Source organism: Pistacia vera, unplaced genomic scaffold, assembly GCF_008641045.1.
Source record: "Pistacia vera cultivar Batoury unplaced genomic scaffold, PisVer_v2 Contig929, whole genome shotgun sequence".
Taxonomy (NCBI): domain Eukaryota; kingdom Viridiplantae; phylum Streptophyta; class Magnoliopsida; order Sapindales; family Anacardiaceae; genus Pistacia; species Pistacia vera.
Window position 1 is genome coordinate 260,513 of NW_022196811.1, and position 25,023 is coordinate 285,535.

General features: G+C 35.3%; 1 protein-coding gene and 1 non-coding gene across 2 annotated transcripts; both read left to right on the forward strand.

The window, feature by feature from the left end:
* The first annotated feature begins 573 nt into the window (after window positions 1-573).
* On the forward strand, window positions 574-679 carry LOC116120222. Its single transcript, XR_004126514.1, has one exon. It is a non-coding gene; the product is annotated as a small nucleolar RNA R71 (small nucleolar RNA).
* Window positions 680-11,743: 11,064 nt separating this feature from the next.
* LOC116120208 lies at window positions 11,744-12,945 on the forward strand. Its single transcript, XM_031406158.1, has 3 exons — window positions 11,744-11,914; window positions 12,334-12,501; window positions 12,709-12,945. Exons 1-3 carry the CDS (start codon window positions 11,744-11,746, stop codon window positions 12,943-12,945), a joined length of 576 nt encoding a protein of 191 aa, XP_031262018.1.
* Window positions 12,946-25,023: the final 12,078 nt, after the last annotated feature.

Sequence of the window (25,023 nt, forward strand, 5' to 3'; positions counted from 1 at the left end):
AACCTCGATTCAATAGTGCTCAGAAATTTGTCCATCATATCCTCCAGATTCGATTTTTTCTCTTGAGGTGGTTGGAACCCTAGTAGTGATGGTTTAGCAGCATTTTGGTTCCATGAGAAATTTGGGTGATTCCTCCATCCTGGGTTGTACGTGTTACTGTATGGGTTGTTTTGTTGCCTGTGAAAATTAGAAACAAAATTAGCTTGCTCAGAAGAGGGTGCAAAAGAATCACTTACCTGAAATTCATGATTTGGGTGGCCTCCCTCACAATAGTCACAAACAAGAGTCTGAATCTTCACTATAGAAACATGCATGTTATCTATCTTCTTACTCAAAGCCTCCATTTGCACTACTAGAGACGTAATAGCATCAACATTATGAATTCCTATAGGTCTCCTCACAGCTGATCTATCGGTAGCCCATTCACAACTACTAGAAGCCATTTCTTCAACCAATTCATATGCTTTTTCAGGAGTCTTCTTCATAACTGTGCCCTTTGCTACTGCATCTAACATGTTCCAAGTAGAGTTAGTTAAACCATTAATAAGTGTCTATACCTATAGCCATATTGGCAATCCATGATGTGGGCACTTGCGTAATAAATAATTGAACCGCTCCCACACCTCATATAGTGATTCTGTATCAGCCTGCAAAAACATTGTAATTTCGTTACGTAACTTAGCAGTTTTTACAGGAGGAAAATACTTACCAAGAAATTTTTGTGCCATAACATCCCATGTAGTGATGGATCCTGCAGGCAAAGAAAGTAACCAACTCTTCATCTTGTCCCTTAGAGAGAATGGGAAAAGTCGTAGGTGAATGGCGTCATCTGAAGCTCCATTGTGCTTGAAGGTATCGCAAATTTCCAGGAAATTGGCTATATAAGAGTTCGAATCCTCTCGTGTCAAACCACCAAACTGCACTGAATGCTGAATCATTTGAATTATCGCTGGTTTGATTTCAAAAGTATTGGCTTGAAGGGTTGGCCTTGTAATGCTTGATGTTGCTCCATTTAAAGATGGCATAGCATATTCTCTAAGTGGTCTCGCCACTTCTATGTCGGTTGCTACTACATTATTTCCTCCACCTTCATTGTTAATCTCTTCCATTGCCTTAACTTGTGTTCTTCTCGGTCTCCTCAATTGGTGTAACGTGCGCTCAATCTCAGAATCAAACTTTTCAAGTTCTTCTTTGCTAGAGCAGGTCATGCACCATGGGAGAAAAACTTGAAATACAAGAATAAACAAAAATTAAAATTCTCAAAGTAACAAGACAAGTCAACGTAAATGTATGTCAAATTTTTCAATCCCCGGCAACGGGGCCAAAAACTTGTTGTGACCATTTCGTACGCTAACAAGTGCACTATTCGACAAGTAATAAAGTGATGAACGAAAAGTGTCGAATCCCACGAGGACTAAATGCTAAACAAACAAATAAATTGACTAATCTTAATTGTTATTTGAGATAACAAAATTGATGATGTGAATTTAAAATAAAAACAAGAATTGCTAGAAATTAAAACAATTAAATAACAAAGACAAATATCACTATATGATAAAAATGTTAAGAGTTTAGATTCTGCCTAAACCAATGTTGACAGACATGCTATAAAAATCAGATTCAAGAAATTTATTGATCTAAAGATTGCTAAATCCCTTAATTTAACACAAATGTGAAATTCATTAACGGTTAGGTTCTGCTCCCGCTTAAAACCTAAACTGGCCATATAAACCTCATAAGACTCTCCCGAGTATCCTACTCAATATATGATATATGCTATTTTAATGACCTAAAGTGATTTCACTGCCCGGTTTATCATCACATAAAAAAAAAAAAAAAAAAAAAAAAAAAAAAAGCAGTTGAACACAATGAAACCCTAATCAAAAGATTTCTAATCAAACTTCACCGCCTGGTTCATCATTCAATAAAAGCCCTAAATAATTAAAGAAACATCATATCCAAAAGCATTAACCAAATGACACAGATTCTTGTAGAACAATAAATTCCTGAATGCTTTAATAAAATTGAAAATCAAGTCAACATGGTTTGGTAGAATCTACCCCTTAACAATAACAATCTACTCCATAATCAAAGTGATAACATCAACATCAGTTTTGAACTCATCATCATAACAATTCCAAACTGATGCATAAAAATAGAGTGAGAGAAAACAAAAACTGAAATCTTGAAGAATTCATCTCTAGAAAAGTATCGCGCCAACTTCTCCCGAATGAATGTGCTAGCCTCTTTCCTTTGATCTCCTCCTCCTCTTTGATGTCTTTTCTTTCAAAACCCTAGCCTCCCCTCCTCTTGGTAAGGACCTCTCTTTTTGGTATGAAAGTGGTGAAGGCATTATGGTAAAAAGCCACACTTAAATTCAAAATACATGATAACAAATCTACTTGTCTTTCATGCACTAACGTAACTTTTTGCTCAATTTGTAACCATTTTCTATGCTGAACTGGATCACGACCAAAACACAAAAATTGTAGCTCTATGTCTTATCTTTCTAATCATTTAAGAATTATCCCAATAGGAAGTCTACAGCTCATGTTATGGTACAAATACGGATGCATGTTCAAAGACATTTTTCTTCAGTTCGCAACTAGTTGTTCACAACTTCAAGCCAAGTCACCATCTTTCAATCAGAATAAGGAATAAACCCAAACATGAAAGTTGTTTCTCTACTTCTTAGCATTTCATAGCTTCTGAATTCAGGTCATTCCGAGTTGAAAATCTCAAGTTATGTAATTTATGCTCAGAATCATCGTTTAGGCCTACAAAGTAAAATTAATAGAGTTATGTAGCAATTATGGCCCAAATTATATGAGAAGTATCCTATATCCTATTGAAATTCAATACAAAATCACTATGAAAAATAGGATTGTCACCTAGAATAACTAAGAACCTTATTAGTATCTCAAAATGTACAAAAGACAATAATGTGATAGTAGAATTTAATTCTGATTGTTGTCTTGTTAAGGACAAAGACACCAGAATAGTGCTTCTACAGGGAGGTCTTAAAGCTGGCTTGTATTAGTTGCACATCCCTTCTAATTTGTCATCCTCTCCTACCCTTGTTCATAATTCACCTAGATGCATTGAGCAGATAGTTCCCAATAGTTTACCTCCTCAAGTTTTTCATTCTGTACTGGATAATAAAACTTTAGACTCTAGTATTACTCTTGAATGCAAGTTGCAAATTTCTGCTAATAAGTGTAAATTGGGTACTCTTGATTTCAGTCCACAAACACGTTGTATGGATAACATCTCTAGTTGTAATGATAATATCTCTAGTTGTAATTATGATTCAATGAATAAAAACTTTTTTGATCAGACTCATTGTACTTTAGTTGACAACTCTTATGACATTGTTGTCAATAATCATCATGATTGTCCTGTGTTATTGATGAACAATTTTAATCCTCGCAAGTATACGAATCACAACTGTAATATAGTGTGCACATGCAAGGTTCGATCCCACATAGATTTGTAAGCACTCAATTAATCCTAATAAACCGTGCCTTAATTAAAACAAATAAACTTAAATAAATCTAAAGAATTGATGAGGTAACCAACTTAGAGTAAAAATAACTAATACTAAACAAACTAACAGAGAACAAATACTAAACTAATTTAAGAACCAATGAACTAAAACCTAGGTATCTAATTTCACCATGATAATCTAGTTTTATGTTAACTATCAAACTATTGTTATTTCAATCCAATTTCTAGGGTTTGCACTCACATAATTAAGGTATTATTGTAAGGCGTTCAAGATTAACCTAGTATCTTTAAAACAAGACTAGCTAGCACGTATAGTCTAGCCTAATGATTAAAAACCCATTAAATACAAGAACACTCGAAATCATGAATAAAGGCACATCTGTCAGGGCGTATGCACAAATACTAATCATTCAAGAAATCATAAACCAATTCATATTCTGTCAAGGCGTATGCACAAAATACTAATCATTCATTCACATGAGCTAATTAAGATTAGCTAGGATGTGTAGTCTAACCTTGTCTCACATAATCAATTAATTAATATTAAAGGTGATCAAGCAATAACATCAATTAAAGATTGAATAAAGGATAATGAATAAATCTAGAATTGAAATGGATTGATAAAACAAATATAATTAATAAAGACATAAAACCTTCTTATTAGGCTATGTTGGATCCCTAGTAAAGTATTTAGTTACACGTGATCATGCGGAAATCAAACTCAAACCCTTCAAAAACATGAAGTACAAGAGAAAAAAATGAAACGCTAGGTAGATCTCTTCTCCTTGCCTCCAATTCTCTCCAAGTTGAAGTAAAAGTCCTGCCTAAAAATACCTAAAGACATCCTTTTATAGTGCTAGGGTTGTGGGAAATGATGGGGAAAAATCCTAGACAAAATAGGAGAATAAAATTCAATTCTAGACGAAATAGAATAAGAGAATCCGAATGAAATTAGGATCCTTCAAACAAGCTGCGCAAAGGTCTCCAAACTAGAACATGATAGCTTCTGAATCTGGAAATGTTGTGAACATATTAATTGTAGTTATTAAAATAAACTTTCCAACGCTTCAAGAATCATCCAAATATGAGATTTACAGCTCAAGTTATTGTAGAACCATTGAAGCATGTTCCAGAAACCACGTCTGCTTGTCTAACGTAACTTTTGGATCAATTTTTAAAACTATTCCAGGTCAAAATGGATCACAATAAAAAATCTAAAGTTGTATCTCCATCTCTTATCCTTACAACACCACCAAAATCAGGTCAATCGGAGTTGTATAGCTCAAGTTATGCTTATTTTAGTGTAGCACATTCTGGCAGAAAAACTCCCAAGCATAAAATTCACGAAGTGCTTCCTGGCATGATTTATTGGCGCTACGGCATGAAGTTTCTATCCATTTTTCAATTTTATGCTGCGGCGTGGGAATAGTTCTACTGCGGTGCATGAATAGTTCTACTGCGGTGAACAATATTCAAAAATCCATAACTTCTTCGTTTGAGCTCCAATTCTCAAACCATTTGTTCCTACACACTTATGATTCTTTCATCTTCAATGTCCATACTTGAAATCCTCATTTTTCAACACCTAAACACCTAAAAATTCACAAAACATACTAGTGATTCTAGAAAACAAAAGAGATATAGAAATTAAGTAAAATTAACCAATTAAACCTAATTCCCTCACAAAATACCCTTAAAATCACTAAGTATGAGTGCACTTCCAAGCACTCATTAGTTATCTTTTGATATTGTATTGTGTTATCTTCTGGTTTATTACATGCTCATACTAATGATAATCTTGATCATCTCATGTTGCCTAATGTATTATTTACCCTTCAAGCTAGTAGCACTACTGCTAATACATCCCATTGGCATAATCGATTAGGCCAACCTCATTTTGAGGCTCTTCAAAAAATTGTCTCAAATCCATGTAAAATTCATCGAGCCTGCCTCCTCATTGTCTTTTTGTGATGCTTGCAAGTTAGGTAATTATAAGTTACATAGGAATAGTTTTCCTGTCTCACAATCTAGAGCCACTCAACCCCTTAAACTCATTCATAGTGATGTTTGGGGGCCAGCTCTAATTGCCTTTTTTGAAGGGTTTAGGTATTAAATACATTTCATTGACGATTACAGTCGATTTACTTTGATTTTTTGCTTTACGAACAAAAGCTGAAGTCAATTCCACATTCCTTTGGTTTCATCATTTAGTTGAAAGACAATTTAATAAAAAAACTCAAGTGTTTGCAATCTGATCAAGGGGGAGAATATAGAGGCTTAATTTCATATCTCAGTAAGGCTGGTATTGCATTTAGGCACTCTTGTGCTTATGTACATCAACAAAACGGGAGGAGTGAGAGAAAACATAGACATATTGCTGAAACTGGTCTTACTAAGCATCCATACCATTGCATTTTTGGTGGTTTGCCTTTGAAACTGTTGTCGTTTTAATAAATAGAATGCATTCTTTAGTTTTGCATTTTATCTCACCTTACCAAGTTTTATTTGGGAAAATTCCTTTATATACTTCATTAAAAGTCTTTGGTTATGCATGTTTTCCCTATTTGAGAGACTTCAATAAACACAAATTGAGTTTTCACTCCTCTAAATGCATTTTTGTTGGTTATAGTCTCATCCATAAAGGGTATAAATGCCTTACTACTGAAGAGAAAATCATTATTACTCCTAGTGTTCAATTCCATGAAACACAATCTCCATTTGCCACTGGTTTTCCCATTGGTTTTTAGTCTTCTACACATAGAACCTCTAGCAATACATCTTCTCCTACATCACATACAATTTCCCTTTTGATTCTATAAACTGTGCAATTGATCCAAGCAACAAAGTTCCTTCAACAATGCCTTTCTCTTCACCTTGTTCTTCTGCAGTAGTTGGTGAGCAAATTCCTCACTCCACTACTCTTATTTCTAGGAATCTCCTTCTTCGTTACATACCTCTAACTTTAACCTTAATTCTCAGTCTTGCTCATCCTCTAAGTCACTCACCTCTGCCTCTACCTCACCCTTGTTGCCTACCTCTCAAACACAGTCTTCTAAGTCTATCTCACAATGTCCAACTAGTCCCCTTGTCATGGACCTCACTTGTTTTCCACATATACCTTCCAAACCTAAGACCTCAACCATTTCAACCCACACACAAGTTCCTCTTTGTCTGCAGAACACTGATTGCAGTCTTGTAGTTGATTTGTCCTCATCTCAGTTTCTAGCTTCCCAATCACCTTCCTTTTCAACAACTCATAACCTGCCCTCTACCACATCAATTGCACCAGCTACCTATCCTTCACCAGCCAATGTCCATCTTATGATAACCATAGCCAAATTTGTTGATCAAAACAGAATTGTTCTTGTAGCCTCCATACCTCCTTGTGTCCAACCTAAACCTACTTCAGTAAATGAAGTTCTTGCTTGTAATGAGTGGAGAAAGACTATGCATGATGAATTCACTACCCTTATGAAAAATGAAACCTGGACCCTTGTTCCCAGGACATTTCACATGAATATTGTTGGTAATAAGTAGGTTTTTCGAACCAAGTATCATGCTGATGGTTCATTACACAAGTATAAGGCTCAATTAGTGGCAAAGGGTTTTCAACGAACCCCTGGTTTAGACTATTTTGAGACCTTCAGCCTAGTTGTCAAACCTTTCTCCATTACAATCATCTTTACTCTTACTGTTTTCAATGGATGGGATATCCAACAAGTTGATGTGAATAATGCCTTTCTCAATGGCATCTTGAGTGAAACAGTTTACATGAGTCAGCTTGCTAGTTTTGAGCATCCTCAATTTTCTTCTCATGTATGTAAACTTAATAAGGCCTTGTATGGTCTCAAACAAGCATCAAAAGCTTGGTTTGACAAACTCAAGCAAGCCTTACTGAATAAAGGATTTCAGAATTTAATTTCAGATTCTAGCCTCTTTATTCTTAAGGAAACAACTTAAGTTCTTTACATTCTCATCTATGTAAATGATATACTCATTACTGGATCAGACAATGCCTTTATTTTACAGCTTGTAGCATATCTAAACAATGAATTTTCTTTAAAAACACTTGGATCTGTTAGTTACTTTCTTAGTTTAAAAGCCACTAGAAATGCAGAAGGTATACACTTGAAACAGACTAAGTGTATTGGTGATTTGTTGACTAAAACTAAAATGCAAGATGCTCATGCTTGTCCAACTCCCATGGCCACTGGTACTAAACTTTTCTCCTCTAATAATTAGTTGTTTAAGGATCCTAGTCTATATTGGAATACCATTAGGGCTCTGCAATACTTGACTTTGACAAGACCAGATATAAGCTTCACAGTAAACAAGCTTAGTCAATTTCTTCAAGCTCTAACTGAGCTTCAATGGCAAGCTGCAAAAGGGTATTGCAGTTTATTAAAAAAAACTCAGTTCCATGGGTTACAATTCAAACCAGCAGCTGCCTTCTGTGTTGAATGCTATATTGATGCAGATTGGGGAAGCAAGCTTGATAATAGGAGGTCTACAAGTGGGTATTGTATTTACTTAGGACCCAACCTCATTCAATGGAGTTCTCGCAAGCAAAAATTTGTTGCTTTGTCTTCTACAGACGTTGAGTACAGAGCCCTTGCACAAACAACGACTAAATTAGCTTGGTTAGACAACTTTTTTTCTAAGTTAGGGATTACATTGACTCCCACTCATGTGATTTTGTGTGATAACCTTAGTACAGGAGCTTTGGCAGCTAACCTTGTATTTCATGTTAGAACCAAGCACATTGAAATAGACACGCATTACATGCGAGATTAGGTTCTAGCCAATAAAGTCATAGTGCAATATGTTCCATCAAAATTGCAAATTGTTGATGTCCTAACAAAGTCTATCAGTAGCTCAATTTCAAGAGTTGAAGCAAAAACTTAATCTTTTTGAAGTAAAGATTTCAGATGGCAAAATGTATCATCAGTTTTTGATATGAGAACTGAGATATGTAGATAAAGCTTGTTCAAATTTCTCATTTAAGGTATGTTCAAATTTGTAGTTTAAGTCAATTGTATTACTGAGAAAACCTGAACTGAACTATGTTGCTGAAGTTCTGCAAGTCTGCTCTTTTATAGCCAAAGTATATTTTAAAGTATGAATTTGTGTGTTGCATTTGTGAGAGAACTGCAATATGAATTTGTGGGCAACTATGAGAAGTTTTAGCCTGTAGTATAATTTGAATTACTGCAGTCTGGATTTGTGGGCAATTGTGAGAAGTTTCTGCCTGCAATCTAAATTTGTGTATTGAATTTGTGAGAGAATTTGTGGTGTTTTGAATTTATGTGCAATTGTTAGAAATTTTTGCTTGCATTCTGGATTTGTGTATTGAATTTATGAAAGCATTTGTGGTGTTAGTCTAAAGTTGTGTGTCATGACTGGGGTTATCCTCTATCTTACCACCTTCAGGCTCAAGGGTACTCAAGTTACTTGGCTAAGGTATAAGTCTAAGATTCAAGTCATGAAGGAGGCGTTCGCAAGGTGGAAAGACCATGAAGCGAAACAAGGCTGTGAGGGTCTAAAGGAGGCATGGCCAGAGAGACCCATAGTGGACAATACCTTGGACATGTCTGGTGCGTAGGGAAAGCCCTTAAGCCCAAAGATGGCAAGATAGAGGATAACCTGGTTGTGACATTGTGTGCTAAATTTGTGAAAGAATTTGTGGTGTTCTAAATTTGTGGGCAGTTGTAAAGAAATTTCTACCTGCAGTCTGAATTTTTGTGTTGAATTTGTGAGGGACTTTGTGGTGTGCAAACAAAAATCTGTCTACAAGTTGAATCTATGAAGAAGTTGACTTTTCTGTATGAAGTTTCAGAATGAAGTCTGAGTTGAATTTGTGTAGCTTAGTAGCTGAAGTTTGAATGAGTAAATGAAGTTGAAAACAAAAGAAAGTCTGAAGGAAGTCTAAGACTTAATGCAGCGAGATATGAAGTGAAGCACAACTGTAGTTTGCTACAGTTTGTTGGTTTAGGTTGTTTGAGTATACTGATTTTTTAATACCCCAATTGCATTTAAGGGGAAATGTTGGAATGTTGATAGAAGTAAGGTCAATTCCCTACTTGCATTTGAGGGGAAATGTTGACCAAAGTTGAAAGGTCAAAACTGTAAATCTTACCCTTCTCATGTAACAGTGCCGTTTTGTCTCTCTCTCATTTCATATAAAATTGAGCAAACTTCTTCTTGTACATTTGGTTATCAGTTAATCAAAATACTGAAATTTTTACTCAATTAGCTTTCTTCTTTTTCATTTCTCTTCGAATCTCACAAATCCCAAGTCCAACTAAGTAGAAGTTGTTCACTTTGCTTTTGGGCTTCACGCAAGTGTCATTCACCCAAATTATGTCTACTTAGTTATAGGGACCTAAGCCTTATAAATTGAATCCTAGGTTTGTCTACTAGGGGATATGGGATGTGGCCAACTCCCACCTTATGGACCTCACGTCCTTGTGAGGTCAATGCATCCGCTTCATTAGGTAATGAGCTCACTCTAACACCAATTGTAAAGTCATGGATCAAACCAAGTAGAAATTGTTTGTTGTGGGCCCAAGCATGCACAGGTTTTCTTTTGGGCTTTACGTAAGCGTCATTCACCCAAAATGTGTCTACTTAGTTATAGGGGCCCAAGCCTTATAAATTGAATCACGGGCTCATTTGCCAGGTGATGTGGGATGTGATACCATGACTCGCCCTAAATTGGCCACTTCAGACAAAATCCTAGCTTACCGCTACATCTATTCCAACACTTGCAGTTGCCCATCATTTTGTTGTGAAGGTTAGTTTAGTTGGAGTGGTATGGACTTTGACTTGAGTTATTTGTATTCTATTGTTTTGGATTAGGGTTTGATTAGGATTTTGGATCATGACATTTTTCACTTATTTTGATTTTGACTTATGTTGTTTATACTTATACTTATAGTAGTAGTTGATAACGTTTTTTATATCTTAAAGATTAATATCAAATTATTGTTGGTAATGTTCTTTATATCCTAATGATTGCTAGATCAATTTAGGCTTGGATTTTGGGAATTTTGAGAGGGAGAAGTCAGCTAGGGTTATTAGGCTTGAATTAATTTTTCAAATTAATTTCTTACTCTTCTATCTCAACCCTAAAACATAAGTGTGTTTATATATGCAACACTTATAACCCTATTCCAAGTTGGAATAAGGATAATACTATTCCTATGGAATTGAATTAAATTAGGTATTTTATTATTTTAATATTACCTATTAATAAAGAAATAGGTATAGGCAACAACCTCAAAATTAAATATACTTTTACATTTATTTAATTACACAACAAAATTATTAAAATACCTTTTTGATCAAAATGACCAAAATGCCCTTATCCATGAAAAATTCAAAAACCACTATCTTGACTTGGTTTGTTAAACCAATCAAAGTTATCATTACAAATTCCTAGAATTATGCTACAACACAATTCTAGAATCCTGACAACTCACTTCACAAACCACTAAATACTTACACTTGGTATTCAAGCCTCTTATGTGTGTGATACCATTTGCATCAGCCCAGCCACTGCCAAGAAATTGTCTGCTTTGGAAACACAATCCATCATGGTTTTGCATTCGGGATTTGAAACCCGAAACACATCTTGATAGCTTAGGAACTCACAAGCTATTTGATCAATCTTCTCTTAACATTCTCAAGCGATGTGGGATGTCACAATTCACCCCCTTTGGAAGTAGTGTCCCCACTTGCATCCTAGGCTACTTAAGACCATCCACACACTTCCCTTTATGCCGTACGCTAATACCATCTGTAACAGCTCAAGCCATTGCCAAGAGATTGTTTGCTTTGGACACATAGTCCATCACGGTTTTGCAGTTGGGCTTTGCAACCCAAAGCACATCTTGACAACTTAGGAGTTCACAGGCTATTAAACCAATCTTCTCTTAACATTCTCAAGCGATATGAGATGTCAATTGTTTAATTACATCTTGTGATTCTATTGCACATAAATGTTTTTTCTGTCCAACATAGTTTATACGTGCTATACATGGTTGTTCATCATGGTTTGTATTCTCAAATTGCATTAAATGAGACTTTAAGAAAAAAAATTCTTAAATTTGCCTATATTGTTAAAAAGTGACCATAAGTGATTAAAAAGGCTAATTCACTTGCCTCTCTTAGGCCATTTCAATCCTTCAATTTGTATCAAAGCAATTTTGCTCATTAAATTTGATTTAATCGTACCATGAACCTAGATGGACCAAGAACTAATGGTGATGGACATGCTCTCTCTGGGTTGAAATTCTTTGATGGCTCAAACTACCACTGTTGGAAGAGTCGCATGCCTATCTTCCTCCAAAGTGATCATGATCTTTGGGATGAAATGCTAGATGGACCCTTTGTGCCAATGAAACAAGTAGATAGCAAGAAAGTGCCAAAAACTAGAGAAGTGATGGACTACCTAGAGAAAATAAATATTGTTAAAATGCTAAGTATTAGGCAAAAGAAATGTTAGGAAAAGCTAAGCATAGTAGTTTGGGTTAAAGTGTAAAGAATAGAAGTTGGTTGGGTTTCATTGTAAAAACATCAATATGGTGTGCTTTTGTATTAGCTCAATACGATGGCTTTTTTATATCATCTTCCTGATATAAAAGCATATCCTTCTCTGTTCTTTGCAGAAAATAAAATTTCAGTAGGTTCAATTGTGTTTCTCAAATTCTTTAATTTTTGGTTAATTTTTTTTTCAAATCTGGTCAAGAATCTTTATAGTATCAGAGTTATAGCCAGACGTCCATGGCTAATTTGAGTTCTAGATCCTTGAATTCTAACTCCTAGATAGTGAACGAGCTGCCTAACAATGCAAATGTGTTGAGTTCAGTTGCTCATTCCTCTCTTCCAACTCTATCAATCAAGCTAGGAGAGAGAAACTACAGTCACTGGAGGTCTCAAGTATTCCCTACGTTAACCTCTTATGAACTTGACGGCTTCATCACAGGTGTGCATGTATGTCCTTCCATGTTTTTAACTGAACAAATTCAAGATTCTGAATGAATAATCAAGAAACCTAACCCTAAGTACTTTGATTGGAAAAAGACGAATCAATTTCTGGTTAGCTGGTTAAATTCTTCCATTTCCGAGTCTATGTTTAGACATGTTTCTAAGTGCACTAGTGCATATGAATTTTGGAATACTTTAGAGTTGCATTTTCAGTCTTTCTCAAAGGCGAGAACACTTCATTTGAGAAATCTATTGCAAAACACTAAGAAGGAGTCTATGGGTGTTAATGAGTATATTTTGAGAATGAAAGAGTTAGGGGATGAACTAGTGGCCAATGGAGTTCAAATTAGAGATGAGCAACTATTATTATACATTCTGGATGGCTTAGGTCCGAAGTTTGATGCCATGGAAGCTAATTTGGTGGCTAATAGTAGCACTGCCACTCTCTAAGAAGCATAGATACTACTCTATAAACATGAGATGAGAATTGAGAAGCAGAATAGTGCATTGTCAAATTTTCATGGGATGTCATCTACACTACTAGCTACAAAACAAGTTTCAAATGACGTTGTAGGTGTGTCACAGTTCCAAATCCCTACTGCACCATAATTCCAAAATACCGGGTCTGGAGGAATTGCATCTCAAAGTCTTGGTTCTCCTTCTATTATTCAACCAGCTACATGGTAGAATCCTAACCCTCACCTGTGTTTTCACAAGGGGTGTTGAATTATCAATATCATGGAGGCTATCCTCAACAACCCCCTAATGTAGCCATGTATTCTGCCACCTTTCCTCACCCTGTTCCTACTCAGTATTTTGCTCCTAGTGTTGTTCAGTTTAACAATCTGTCAAGTATGTGGGAAGAATGGTCACTCAGCCTTATAATGCTATTTTTGATTATGTGTATCAGGGGTTTATAAACATAAATCATAGTAACTACAATCCTTCTCCAGCTCAGATAACTGCTCTCCCACCTCCAGTTAGTAATAATCAACCATATTCAGGAAGTTCACATGACTCTAATGCTCAAGCTCAAGCTCAAGCTCAAGCTCTCTTTGTAGCAAATACTCTACCACCCAAGCACTCTTCAAACTCTTATGAAGGGTTTCATGATCTCTCTACTGTTGGAATGTCTATAAGTCCTCAACCAAGTTACAACACTCCACAATTTCAACCATATCCATCTTATAACTACTCACCAGGCCATAATGCAAACATCCCTTCAAACAATACTTCCTCTACACCTGTGTTCACTAATGCCACTGCTCCAGCTACTGCTACACCACAAACACTCACAGATCAGTCCTGGTACATGGACTTTGGAGCCTCAAACCATATGACTGCCAATGCAAATAGCATGCTGATGAAGTCTGGTTATTAGGGAGAGTCCCAAGTACAAGTTAGTAATGGTCAGTCCATTCCTATTACCCATACAGGTACATTACTGTTACCTTCTGCTGATTCTAATAGAATTTTGCAACTCCACAACATTTTGTGTGTTCCAAGTATTGCTAAGATCTACTGTGCATATCTCAAATCACTAAAGATAACCATGTGATAGTTAAGTTTCATGCTGATCACTGTTTGATAAAGGATAAACAAAGCAAGGCTATTCTTCTTCAAGGGACAGTAAAAGATGGCCTCTATCAACTTACCTTGCTAACCATTGCTGCTCTTTCTATTGATTCTCAACTAAGGTCTACACTCTGTGATTCTAGCTCTGTTTCAACCTTCAATACTCATGTAGTTAGTGCATTCAAACCCAATAAAGAGTATTTTTTGGGTATTGATTTAGATCCTGATCTTACTTGTAATTCAGCTAATAAGGTCTTACTTAATGAGCCATCTAGTAGTGTTTTACTATGGAATGCTAGATTAGGCCACCCTAGTAGCAAGATTCTAAATAATGTACTTGCAAAGTTGAATGTAAGGAAATCAAGTACTGAAAATAAAGATTTCTTTTGTAAGGCATGTCAGTTTGGAAAACTACAGCAGTGCACATTTCCTAATTCTGCTTCCAAGGCTAAAAAAACCTTTAGAGATAGTTTACTCTGCCTTGTGGGGTCCTGCCCTTGTTTTGTCTACTGAAGGGTATATATATTATGCTATATTTGTGGATGATTTTAGTAGATACACATGGATCTATCCACTAAAACTAAAGTCTAAAGTCTTTAATGTTTTTACTCAATTCCATTGTTTTGTGGAGAAACAATTAGATGCAAAACTGAAATGCTTACAAACAGATTGGGGAGGGGAATTTCGACCGTTTACTAGTTATTTGGAGAAACATGGCATCTTGTTTAGGCACCCTTGTCCATATCTTCACCAGGAAAATGGTAGAGTAGAAGCAAACATAAGACTATTTCTGAGTTTGGGTTATCCCTTCTAGCTCATGCAACTATGCCCCTGAAATTCTGGTGGTCAGCCTTTAGTACAGCTGTGTATCTACTCAACAGACTTTCCTCAACAGCTATTGACTTTGTATCCCCTGTTGAAACCTTATTCCAACAAGCACCAGATTATATTGACCTGAAAGTGTTTGGTTGTTGCTGTTATCCATTTCTCAGACCTTATCAAAGGCACAAATTGTCTTTTCACACCGAAAAATGTGTGTTCTTGGGTTATAGTCTTGTTCATAAAGGCTATAGATGCATGAACTCTAATAGCAGATGTTATGTGGTTAAACAAGTTCGTTTTAATGAGACTGATTTTCCATTCAAGTTTGGCTTTCAACCTGACCTGTCTTTATCATTTTCACCCGAATTTTGTGAGGTTACTCAGTCTTAGGTCTTGCCATCACTCTCATCATCATCCAAACCTTCAGACTTGGCTTCTAAACCTACTACTCCTACAACGATTAGTCAAGAGAGTGCTTCTGAAAAATCCATTCAAAACTATAGAGTGTTTTCACCACAAGCTGATACCTCTAATACTACTTCGGGCAGTCATAGTTTTCTCTTATCCTCTCCTGAAAATATGTTTGTAGTGTCCACTTCAACACAAACAAATCCTGGAATTTAGCTTGAGGTTGTTCTTCCCATCCCAGCTAATAGCAAAACTGCAAATGTTTATTCGATGGTTACTTGATCCAAGGGTTGTGTTTCAACTAATATACCTTAGGCTCTTCTATCTACACATACAATACTACCTGAACCATCCTCAGTTACTGAAGCTTTACAAACTCTAGAATGGAAAACAGCCATGGAGCTGAATATCAAGTCCTGTTGAACAATCAAACCTGGAAATTAGTTCCCTATGTAGATGGCATGAATATAGTAGGCTGCAAGTGGGTGTTTAGAACCAATTTAAACTCAAATGGCTCTCTTTCTAAGTATAAAGCTCGATTAGTAGCCAATGGGTTTCAACAAACCCTTGGTCTTGACTACTTTGAGACCTTTTCTCCAGTAGTTAAGGTAGCAACTATCAGAATTAACTTGTCCTTAGCTGTGTATAATCAGTGGGAAATGCAACAACTAGATGTGAATAATGCACTTCTCAATGGAGAATTGATTAAACAGGTATTTATGATGCAACCAGAAGGTTTCTCTGATTTTTCTCAAACAAGGCAGGTTTGTCAGTTGCACAAAGCCCTATATGGGCTCAAACAAGCTCCAAGAGCTTGGTTTGAAAAGCGGAAACATGCTCTATTAAGTTGGGGATTCTAGAATTCAATATCTGATGTCAGTCTGTTCTTCTATAAAAAAGAGTCTGTTGTAGTCTATCTACTAGTGTATATAGATGACATTTTAGTTATAGGAAATAACTTTCAATTGGTTGATCAGATAGTGGCAGATTTGAATACCGAATTTGCTTTAAAAATCCTAGGTCCTGTAAGTTACTTTCTTGGATTTGAAGTTAAGAGAAATGTCAAAGAGTTATTGCTCACACAAAGTAAGTATGGTCAAGATCTGCTGTTAAGAGCTGGTATGAATGAATCTAAACCTTGTGTTACCCCTATGGCTACTGGCACTAGGTTGGGGAAAGAAGACAGTGATCAGTTTGATCAACCTTCACTGTATAGAAGCATTGTTGGAGGGTTGCAGTACCTGACATTGTACAAACCTGATCTTGCGTTTGCTGTGAACAAATTAAGCCAATTTCTTCAACAACCCACTGTCAATCATTGGACAGCATGCAAAAGGGTTCTTAGATATGTAAAGGGAACACTGAATCATGGGCTATTATTTACTAAAAATGAGCATTTTCTGCTAGAAGCTTATGCATATGTAGATTGGGCTAGTGATGTTAATGATAGGAGATCTACAAGTGGTTATGCTGTGTTTATTGGAGGAAATTTAGTTCAGTGGAGTTCAAAGAAACAAAAGGTAGTTTCTCTGTCATCTACTGAGGCAGAATACAGATCTTTAAGCCAAGCTTCTATAGAACTTGTATGGATCAGGAATCTATTTGAAGAAATTGGTCTTAGTTTGAATAGCTGCCCTGTACTATGGTGTGACAACATGAGTGCTAGAGCACTATCTTCAAACCCTGTGTTTCATGCTCGAACAAAGCACATCAAAATTGATGTGCATTATGTGAGAGACTTAGTTGCAAATAAAAGCTTAAGTGTGCAATATGTAGCTTCTGAGTACCAAGTGGTAGATATTCTAACCAAAGCTTTACCTGGAAATCAGTTTAATTACTTGAAAGACAAACTCACTGTTACAGATTCTTTATCTGATTAGATTGTCTTTTGTTCTCTTAAAGCAGTTAATTGAGAATGCAGGTGATGTGTTAATGCTTGGAGTCATGAGGATGAGTTGCTGGATTATTTGTTATTGATGTTTGTAAAATGAAACTACTGTGGAATGCTATGATATGTTTCTTTGAAATTGTGTGAGTTTGAGCTGTTGAAAGTATGTGTTGTCGATACCTGTAAAATGAAGTTGTTATGGAATGCTATTATATGCTTCTTTGCAATTGTGTGAGTTTGAGCTGTTGAAAGTATGTGTTACTGATACCTGTAAAATGAAGTTGTTATGGAATGCTATGATATGTTTCTCTGCAGTTGTGTGAGTTTGAGCTGTTGAAAGTATGTGTTGCTGATGCCTGCAGTTGTGCAAGTTTGAGCTGTTGAAAGTATGTGTTGTTGATGCCTATAGTTGTGTGAGTTTGAGCTACTGAAAGTATGTGTTGCTAATACCTGTAAAATGAAGTTGTTGTGGAATGATATGGTATGTTTCTCTGTTGTTGTGTGAGTGTGATCTGTTGAAGCTGCTATGGAATGTTATGTCTATAGCAAATGTAGTTGTGTGAGTATGATCTGTTGAGGATGCTATGGAACGTTATGTCTGTAGCAAAATGCAATGTTGTGCGTTACTATGGAAAGGATTACAATGGTGCTTATTTTTGGTGAAAGCCTACAAGAATGGCATTACTGTGTGTTAGTTATTGTATGTGAAGAAATTGTAGGGATGTTTTGTTTAAGGGGAAATATTAGGCAAAAGAAATGTTAGGAAAAACTAAGCATAGTAGTTTGGGTTAAAGTGTAAAGAATAGAAGTAGGTTGGGTTTCATTGTCAAAACATCAATACCGTGTGCTTTTGTATTAGCTCAATACGGTGGCGTTTTTATATCATCTTCCTGATATAAAAACGCAACCTTCTCTGTTCTTTGCAGAAAATAAAATTTCAGTATACTCATTTCAGTTGGTTCAACTATGTTTCTCAAATTCTTTAATTTTTTGTTAATTTCTTTTCAAATCCGGTCAAGAATCTTTACGAAGGCTATGGCTATTCTACATTATGCCCTTAACTTATCTCAATTCAACAAGGTGAAAGCATGCACCTCGGCCAAAGAGATTTGGGATCTCTTAGTGATATAAAAAGNCCTCCAAAGTGATCATGATCTTTGGGATGAAATGCTAGATGGACCCTTTGCGTCAATGAAACAAGTAGATAGAAAGAAAGTGCCAAAAACTAGAGAAGCAATGGACTACCTAGAGAAAAGAAATATTGTTTCAAATGCTAAGGCTATGAATATTCTACATTATGCCCTTAACTTATCTCAATTCAACAAGGTGAAAGCATGCACCTCGGCCAAAGAGATTTGGGATCTCTTAGTGATATAAAAAGAGGGGACCACTCAAGAAAAGTAGGATAAAGTTAGCATGCTCACACATACATAGGAACTTTCCAATTTATCACTATTGCTAATGAGTTAAAAATCTTGGTAAGGTTTACATGATAAAGATGAAGAAGATCCTTAGATGTTTACCTCCATCTTTGGATCCAAACATGATAAAGATCGAGGGGGCTAAAAATGTGAAGACCCTACCACTTGAAGAAAATTTAGGTCACTTATCACCTACGAGCTTAACTTGAAACAGAGAGAGGTTGATGAGGGGAAAAAAAGAAGAAGAAAAATGCATTCAAGTCCTCCACAAAGAGAAGGAATAAATTGAAAATGAGGGGGATTTGAATGAAGAAGAGTGTGACATTGCAATCTTGAGTAAGAAAATTGGAAAGCTATTTAGAAGTAGAGGATTAAAGAGGAATTACATCTTCAACTAAAAGACAGGTCTTAGAGGTGAAAGGCAAAAAAAGAACCAAATCATTTGCTATGAATGAAAGAAACCGCGGCATATGGATGCTCAGTTTTGAAGAATATCAAATTCAAGAAGAAAACCATGAAAGCACATGGGATGATAATGATGAAACTGAATCCGTAGTGGCTAACATGTGTTTCATGACAATGAGCAATGATGAGGTAACAAACTCTTAACTCACCTCATTCTTTTGATTCTCTTGAGGAAATGAACAAAAAATTGGGCTTTCGCACTTATAAAAATACAACTTTCAAAAGGAAAAACTTGAGTCTTGAAAATGAGATTGAAGAAAAAAAAATGTGGATGATCGTGGATGAGATTTATAGCTTATTTTTGAGGGTTTATCATGAATGTTGAAATCATGGTGGGATTGGGTGGTAGGGATGATTTTTGCGCACAGTTGGATAGTGTGTTGTGAGTTTTGAGGTGGGTGCAATATGGTGTAAGGCTGCTATTTGTTTACAGTAGCAGGAAAAATGGGTTAAGGTTGGGATAGTCGGTGGATTATGGTTGGGGATAGTTGTGAAGGATTAGTATTTTTAGAATTATTTTTTTATAATGAAGTCACTTCTTCTTATTGTAACATTTGTACATGCTTGAGGGAATTATTGACATTTCATTACCATTTAGATACTGTGTTTTTATAAAATTATTATAATCAAATAACAAGGGTAAAATATAAATTGAGTTCCTCTCCATATGTTAAATGCACTTTTCTGTAATGGACAACATACGAGAAAGGATTGAGAGCCATTTTTAATACCACGAGTTGTTTATATATATAAGGCAAACCTTAGGGGGATTAGAAAATTTGCCCCTTATTTAAGTGATTCTAAGTTTTTTTGCCATTTTTCCTTTCTGAGTAGTCACTTCTTGCCTAGTTGCTATTGTTAAAGTTCTGGTGGTGATTTCTTGTCTCATTGCCATTGTGGAAGGTGCACTTTCAATGGTCTCTTTTGTTTTATTTATAGCCATTACCTAAACACAAGCCCAATAATCAATTCTCACAAAAGCTTAATCTTCAATAACCTAGCTTAAAGACAAGCCCAATAAAGCCCGATCCAATCTTCTACCATTTAGTCTAGAAACCAACGCAATAAAGCCTAATGTTCTGCCAAGTCAATAAAAGTCCAATCGTTGACCGTAACCGTTGACTATGACGTCCATTTTTTTCCCTTTATTTTAGTCCAATCTTCTACATAATCAGCGAAAGTCCAATGGTGAGAACTGGTTCCACTGTTTCTCAACCAATTAGCATCATCCTTAAAGGGTCCAATTATAGTCATTGGGATCAAAGCAATGTCGAGTCAGACGAAAATTTAAAATATTCTAAGGAATTATTTTGTACATTTCACAAAGAGATTGACCATAATTGACAAATGTTTCAAACTTATTAAAAAGAAATCTGTTACGTCTATAGCGGCGACTATTGGAAAAACGCTACTGTATGAAAATTACATTTCACCGAAACAAAACACTGCAATTTTAGAGCCCAGGGCCACGATTGTGTAGTTCATGTTTTACCTATTATATTTCATTTAAATTCTTTCGAGTTCATTTTATAAATGTTGTTAGAGTTGGTTAACTTACTTTGATGATAGATTACTTATTTTTAAGTGCAACAAAATAAATTTACCAAGTAAATTAAGAGATTTCAGATTTGAACATTTTACCCACAAATGCTATGAACCTTTGAAGAAAAAAACATACTTTAGGAATTTTCAAAATGCAAAGAAATAAAAGATCAAAAGTTTAGATTCAAACACACAAGAAGAGATATTATATAGTATAAGGTTTTTCTTGCTCAACACATTTATGCCACGTCAGTCAACAAGGAGTTGACTCATGTTTGTCCAAATAAAAGAAGTATTCCTTCTTTTGGTTTGGACCACAAAACAATTCGGGAAAAACATCTTTATTCCCTAGGACTATGACACATGTAAAAGGTCCTAAAAAGGTAGCAACTAGAATAAACAAATATCTTGGCTACTTTATCATACATGTAACTCATGTTGGGTTGCAAATATGTAAAGCGAGTGTGTAAGAACAAACTGTTGTACACATACACTCGAAAAGAAATAAGCCAAGACACAAGTATGAAAACCAGTGTACACACAAAACTATTGTACACACACAAGACATAAGAAACAAGTCAAATCATAAGATTGACAACCAATGTGTACACTTAACTATTGTGTACACACAAGTCATAAGTTTAACAAATATAAATATTCTACAAATGTACTCATAACTTTTTTTTTTCACCAATTTTCATTTAAAGAGACGGATTGGTTTGATCGGGAACCAGTGCCCTCTTCAGTCTGATTTTCTCTAAAATCGGGAATGGCAGTCAAATCGGATTGACCTATGGCTAGACCATCGAAACAGTGCCGAATCGTGGTCCAATCACTAGTCAATCCCACTGGATTTCGGCATCGTTCGAGGGAGATAACACCACCATAAGACTCGTTGGCATCTCCATGACAAAACCCTTCCATTTTCAGTTGTCGTCCTCTTGCCATTTATCGATCGCCGTCCACCTATTGTTCGCGCAACTGACGGCCTTCCTTCTTGATTTTGATAGATTCCAACGTCATTCGAACACATTGACACCACCATAAAATTCACCGATATCTCTACATGAAAAGCCCCATCATTCCAAACTATGATTGGTCATCGATCGTCGTTGTCACCACCAGTCTCTTCGCGTGACTGCCTAGGTCCAACGTTCTTCCTTCTTGCTTCCAGCAGATTTCGGCATTGTTCGAACTCCTTAACACCACCATAATAGTCGTTGGCATCTCTACATCAAAAGCCCCATCATTCCAAACTACGATTGGCCATTGATCGCTACTACCGCCTCTAGTCTCTTCACGCAACTGCCTAGATCGTAAGGGTGTTTTGGATAGATTTCAAACCTTTAGGGACCCATGCGTAATTATTTAGGGATGTTTTTGATGAATTTCAAACATTCAAGGAATAAAGTGTAGTTTTACAGAACACGGTTCAACCAATCGGTCCGACCAATCAACCCGAGAACCGAACCCTTGACCGAGTCAAGGTCCAGTATGGTTTTTAGAACTTTGGTTACTTGAAAGTATTCAAATTTTCAAATTTTTTATTGAAAATTAAAGTAATTATTTTTAATTATGTAAAAAATAATTTAATATTTTAGATTAATTATTGAGGTATTTTAATAGTTGACACTTACATAAGCACTTTAAATTATTAAAAGCCATCATAACCTACTTTTAAAAAAAAAAAAAATTTAGAAAATTGATTGTGCTATAATTAGTTTTAGGCGTAATCATTTCTTAAATACGTTTATATAAGAAAGAGCAAACGCATGTTCTAACCCAAGGTTTAGCCAAATCCCAAGTTCATACCCCTAGTTCAATTTATTCTATATTCTCACCCTTAACTAACATTGCAATGTAATTTTAAATTTTGACTTGTGTTATTACTATCCTACCCTTCACTTTTTATTTCACCCACCCAGCCACCATTACCCTCACCATCTAGCCACCACCACCACCCATCAAACCCACTTGACCACTGTTCCGACCTAATTTGGCCTGATTCCGGCACCGATCGACCAACCCAACACCACCATCAGGATCCTTTCATCTCCCTCTTCAAAACCCCTCTCATCTCCAACTGTTTGCTGTCGTCGTTCGTCGACCACTATGATTTTTTTGTTTGCACGCTTCAAGCAACATTCTGGTTGCTCTCGGCACCAGAAATCAACGCCATTACCACCGATAGCTTCACCGGCATCCTACCTCAAAATAATTATATGTTACTTTAATTAATTATGTTATTATTATTTAAATTCCACTTTTAATATTATGAAAACAATTTATTGTGGAAAATGTTTAATCCAATGTATTTTTAATTTATTATGTTGATATTGAACTTTTTAAATAGTTGTCGATGAATTTTTCACATTTAATTTAATATGTAATTCTATAATTGCGTCCCTAATGTATCAGACTTTTAATTTTATTTTTTGCGCTGCATTTTTTTTTTATTATTATTATTTCAATAAAATGATCCTATATTTTAGAAAATTGCTTAAAATCAACTTTCTTTCTATGAAACAATTCCTTTTATATGCTTTATTTAACAACTACACCATTAGTATATTTCTATTGTTTACAATAGCACTATCATTGGATACACATTAGACTGTTTCCTTTAAAGAAAAAAATATCAATGCATAAACTTTCTCCTTTAAGAAATAAATATGAATGCCGAATTCATAATAAAAATGATAAAAAGATGGTAAATATAGTTGTTTATGTCTTGTATAAGATTATTCAAAGCTTAAATATTATTCTATAAGTAAAAGAAGAATGATAATTGAAAGTTTTAATTTCTTTACTAAGTGAATTAAGCCTAACCGGAATGGGTTGCTAAGTTGATTGTGAATTCGTTTAGCATAAACATAAAGCAATTAAAATGAACCAAAGTAAAGAACACCAGGTTTTTACATAGTTCGGCAAAGGGCTTACATCTATAGGACCAAGTCCAGAATGACGCTAATCCACTAAGGTATACTTTTCAGTTTAATTAAAAAGCCAAAGATTAAGCCTCAATTACAAGAACACTCCCTGTTTTGTAATGCTTCAATCTCTACCGTTTGGTCAAATCTCGTACTATCATAGCTAACTCCATGAACCCGAAACACTGGATCAGCCTTGAGCTCCTCTCAAGGTGAACAAACGAAGATTCTCTTCGGTTGAATAAGCTCAACAAGCTTCAGCTCTTAGCCACGTACCTAAACGTACAAAGAAGAACATTTTTAAGGAACTTTGGTGAAGGGTATTTGTAAGCTTACCTAAGCATAGAAACCTAATAAAAACAAAATAAAACTTTAAAAATATCCAGAGCACTTTCAAGGAAATAATTAGGCTTAAAACCAATTGCATTGGAGAGGAGTTTGTATAAAGAAAACTGGCCAATGCAAATGGATAGGCGGCTAACAAGAAAACTTTTTGGATTTAACTTTATGAAAAGTTTATTCCATTTCTCTTGAGACCATCGATCAAAGAGAATAAACTTTCCAGCTCATTGTGTAATAATTTGACAAGTGTCATGAACCATAACAATATCTCATAAAAGGAATAATGACAACTCATGAGAATATTGAAATACAAAACGCATTTTAACAAAATATTTGTCAGATGCATTGTGATTACTCTGACTTAGAGGTACTCACCCGATATTGCAGATAAACAACTTAATAGAAGGTGACCACTTTAATAGAATGCAGTCACACTGGAAATATATACAAAATAATTGTGCTAAAACAATGTGAGGTGATCATACCATGACTTAGAGTTGCCACTCTAGATTCATAAGTTGACAAAAATTAACTTACAATAATGACTTCCCACTCCCAATATCTTATTCTAGGCCATGCTCGTTCAGTATATGATCAGATGTGTAATTGCAATCCACGTGCTCATCCCCAACCTTAAGGATGAAATGAAATTTGTGTAATGCATGTAATTATATTTAATCTTTTTAATATATTTATTCTTGTAGATTGACATATTTACAAGAAGATAAATAAATAATTACGTTTATTTTTTATTTTTTTTGTTATTTTTATAATAACATAACATTAGCGCAATATGCACACAAAATATTCACTACAACCTTATCCCCAACTAATTCCCATCCACGTGCAGTTGTAGGTGATTTTAAACACACAGCCACGTGCAGTTATATGTTTTTAACAACATAAAAAATTTGTAAGTGGTGAAAATTAATTCCCAACCACGTGCGGTTGTAAGTGAATAGTTTCGCACGCAAAAGTATTTCACACAAAATTTGAAAACGATATATATTTTTTTCATAATTTTTAGTAGAATTGCTATTTTTATTGTATTTCACATTTTATTAAGTAAAAATCAGTTTGACTTTCTTCTGTATTGGGACTATCAAATAGGTGTAAAAATAAAACATTTGGCTTT

Excerpts from the sequence above, each read along its gene's own strand:
- LOC116120208 (XM_031406158.1), top strand. The coding sequence starts at position 11,744 with ATGAACCTAGATGGACCAAGAACTAATGGTGATGGACATGCTCTCTCT. Across the intron at positions 11,915-12,333 it reads CCTTTGTGCCAATGAAACAA|ATAGTGAACGAGCTGCCTAA; the intron begins GTAGATAGCAAG and ends TCTAACTCCTAG. Across the intron at positions 12,502-12,708 it reads GCTTCATCACAGGTGTGCAT|TCTTTCTCAAAGGCGAGAAC; the intron begins GTATGTCCTTCC and ends TTGCATTTTCAG.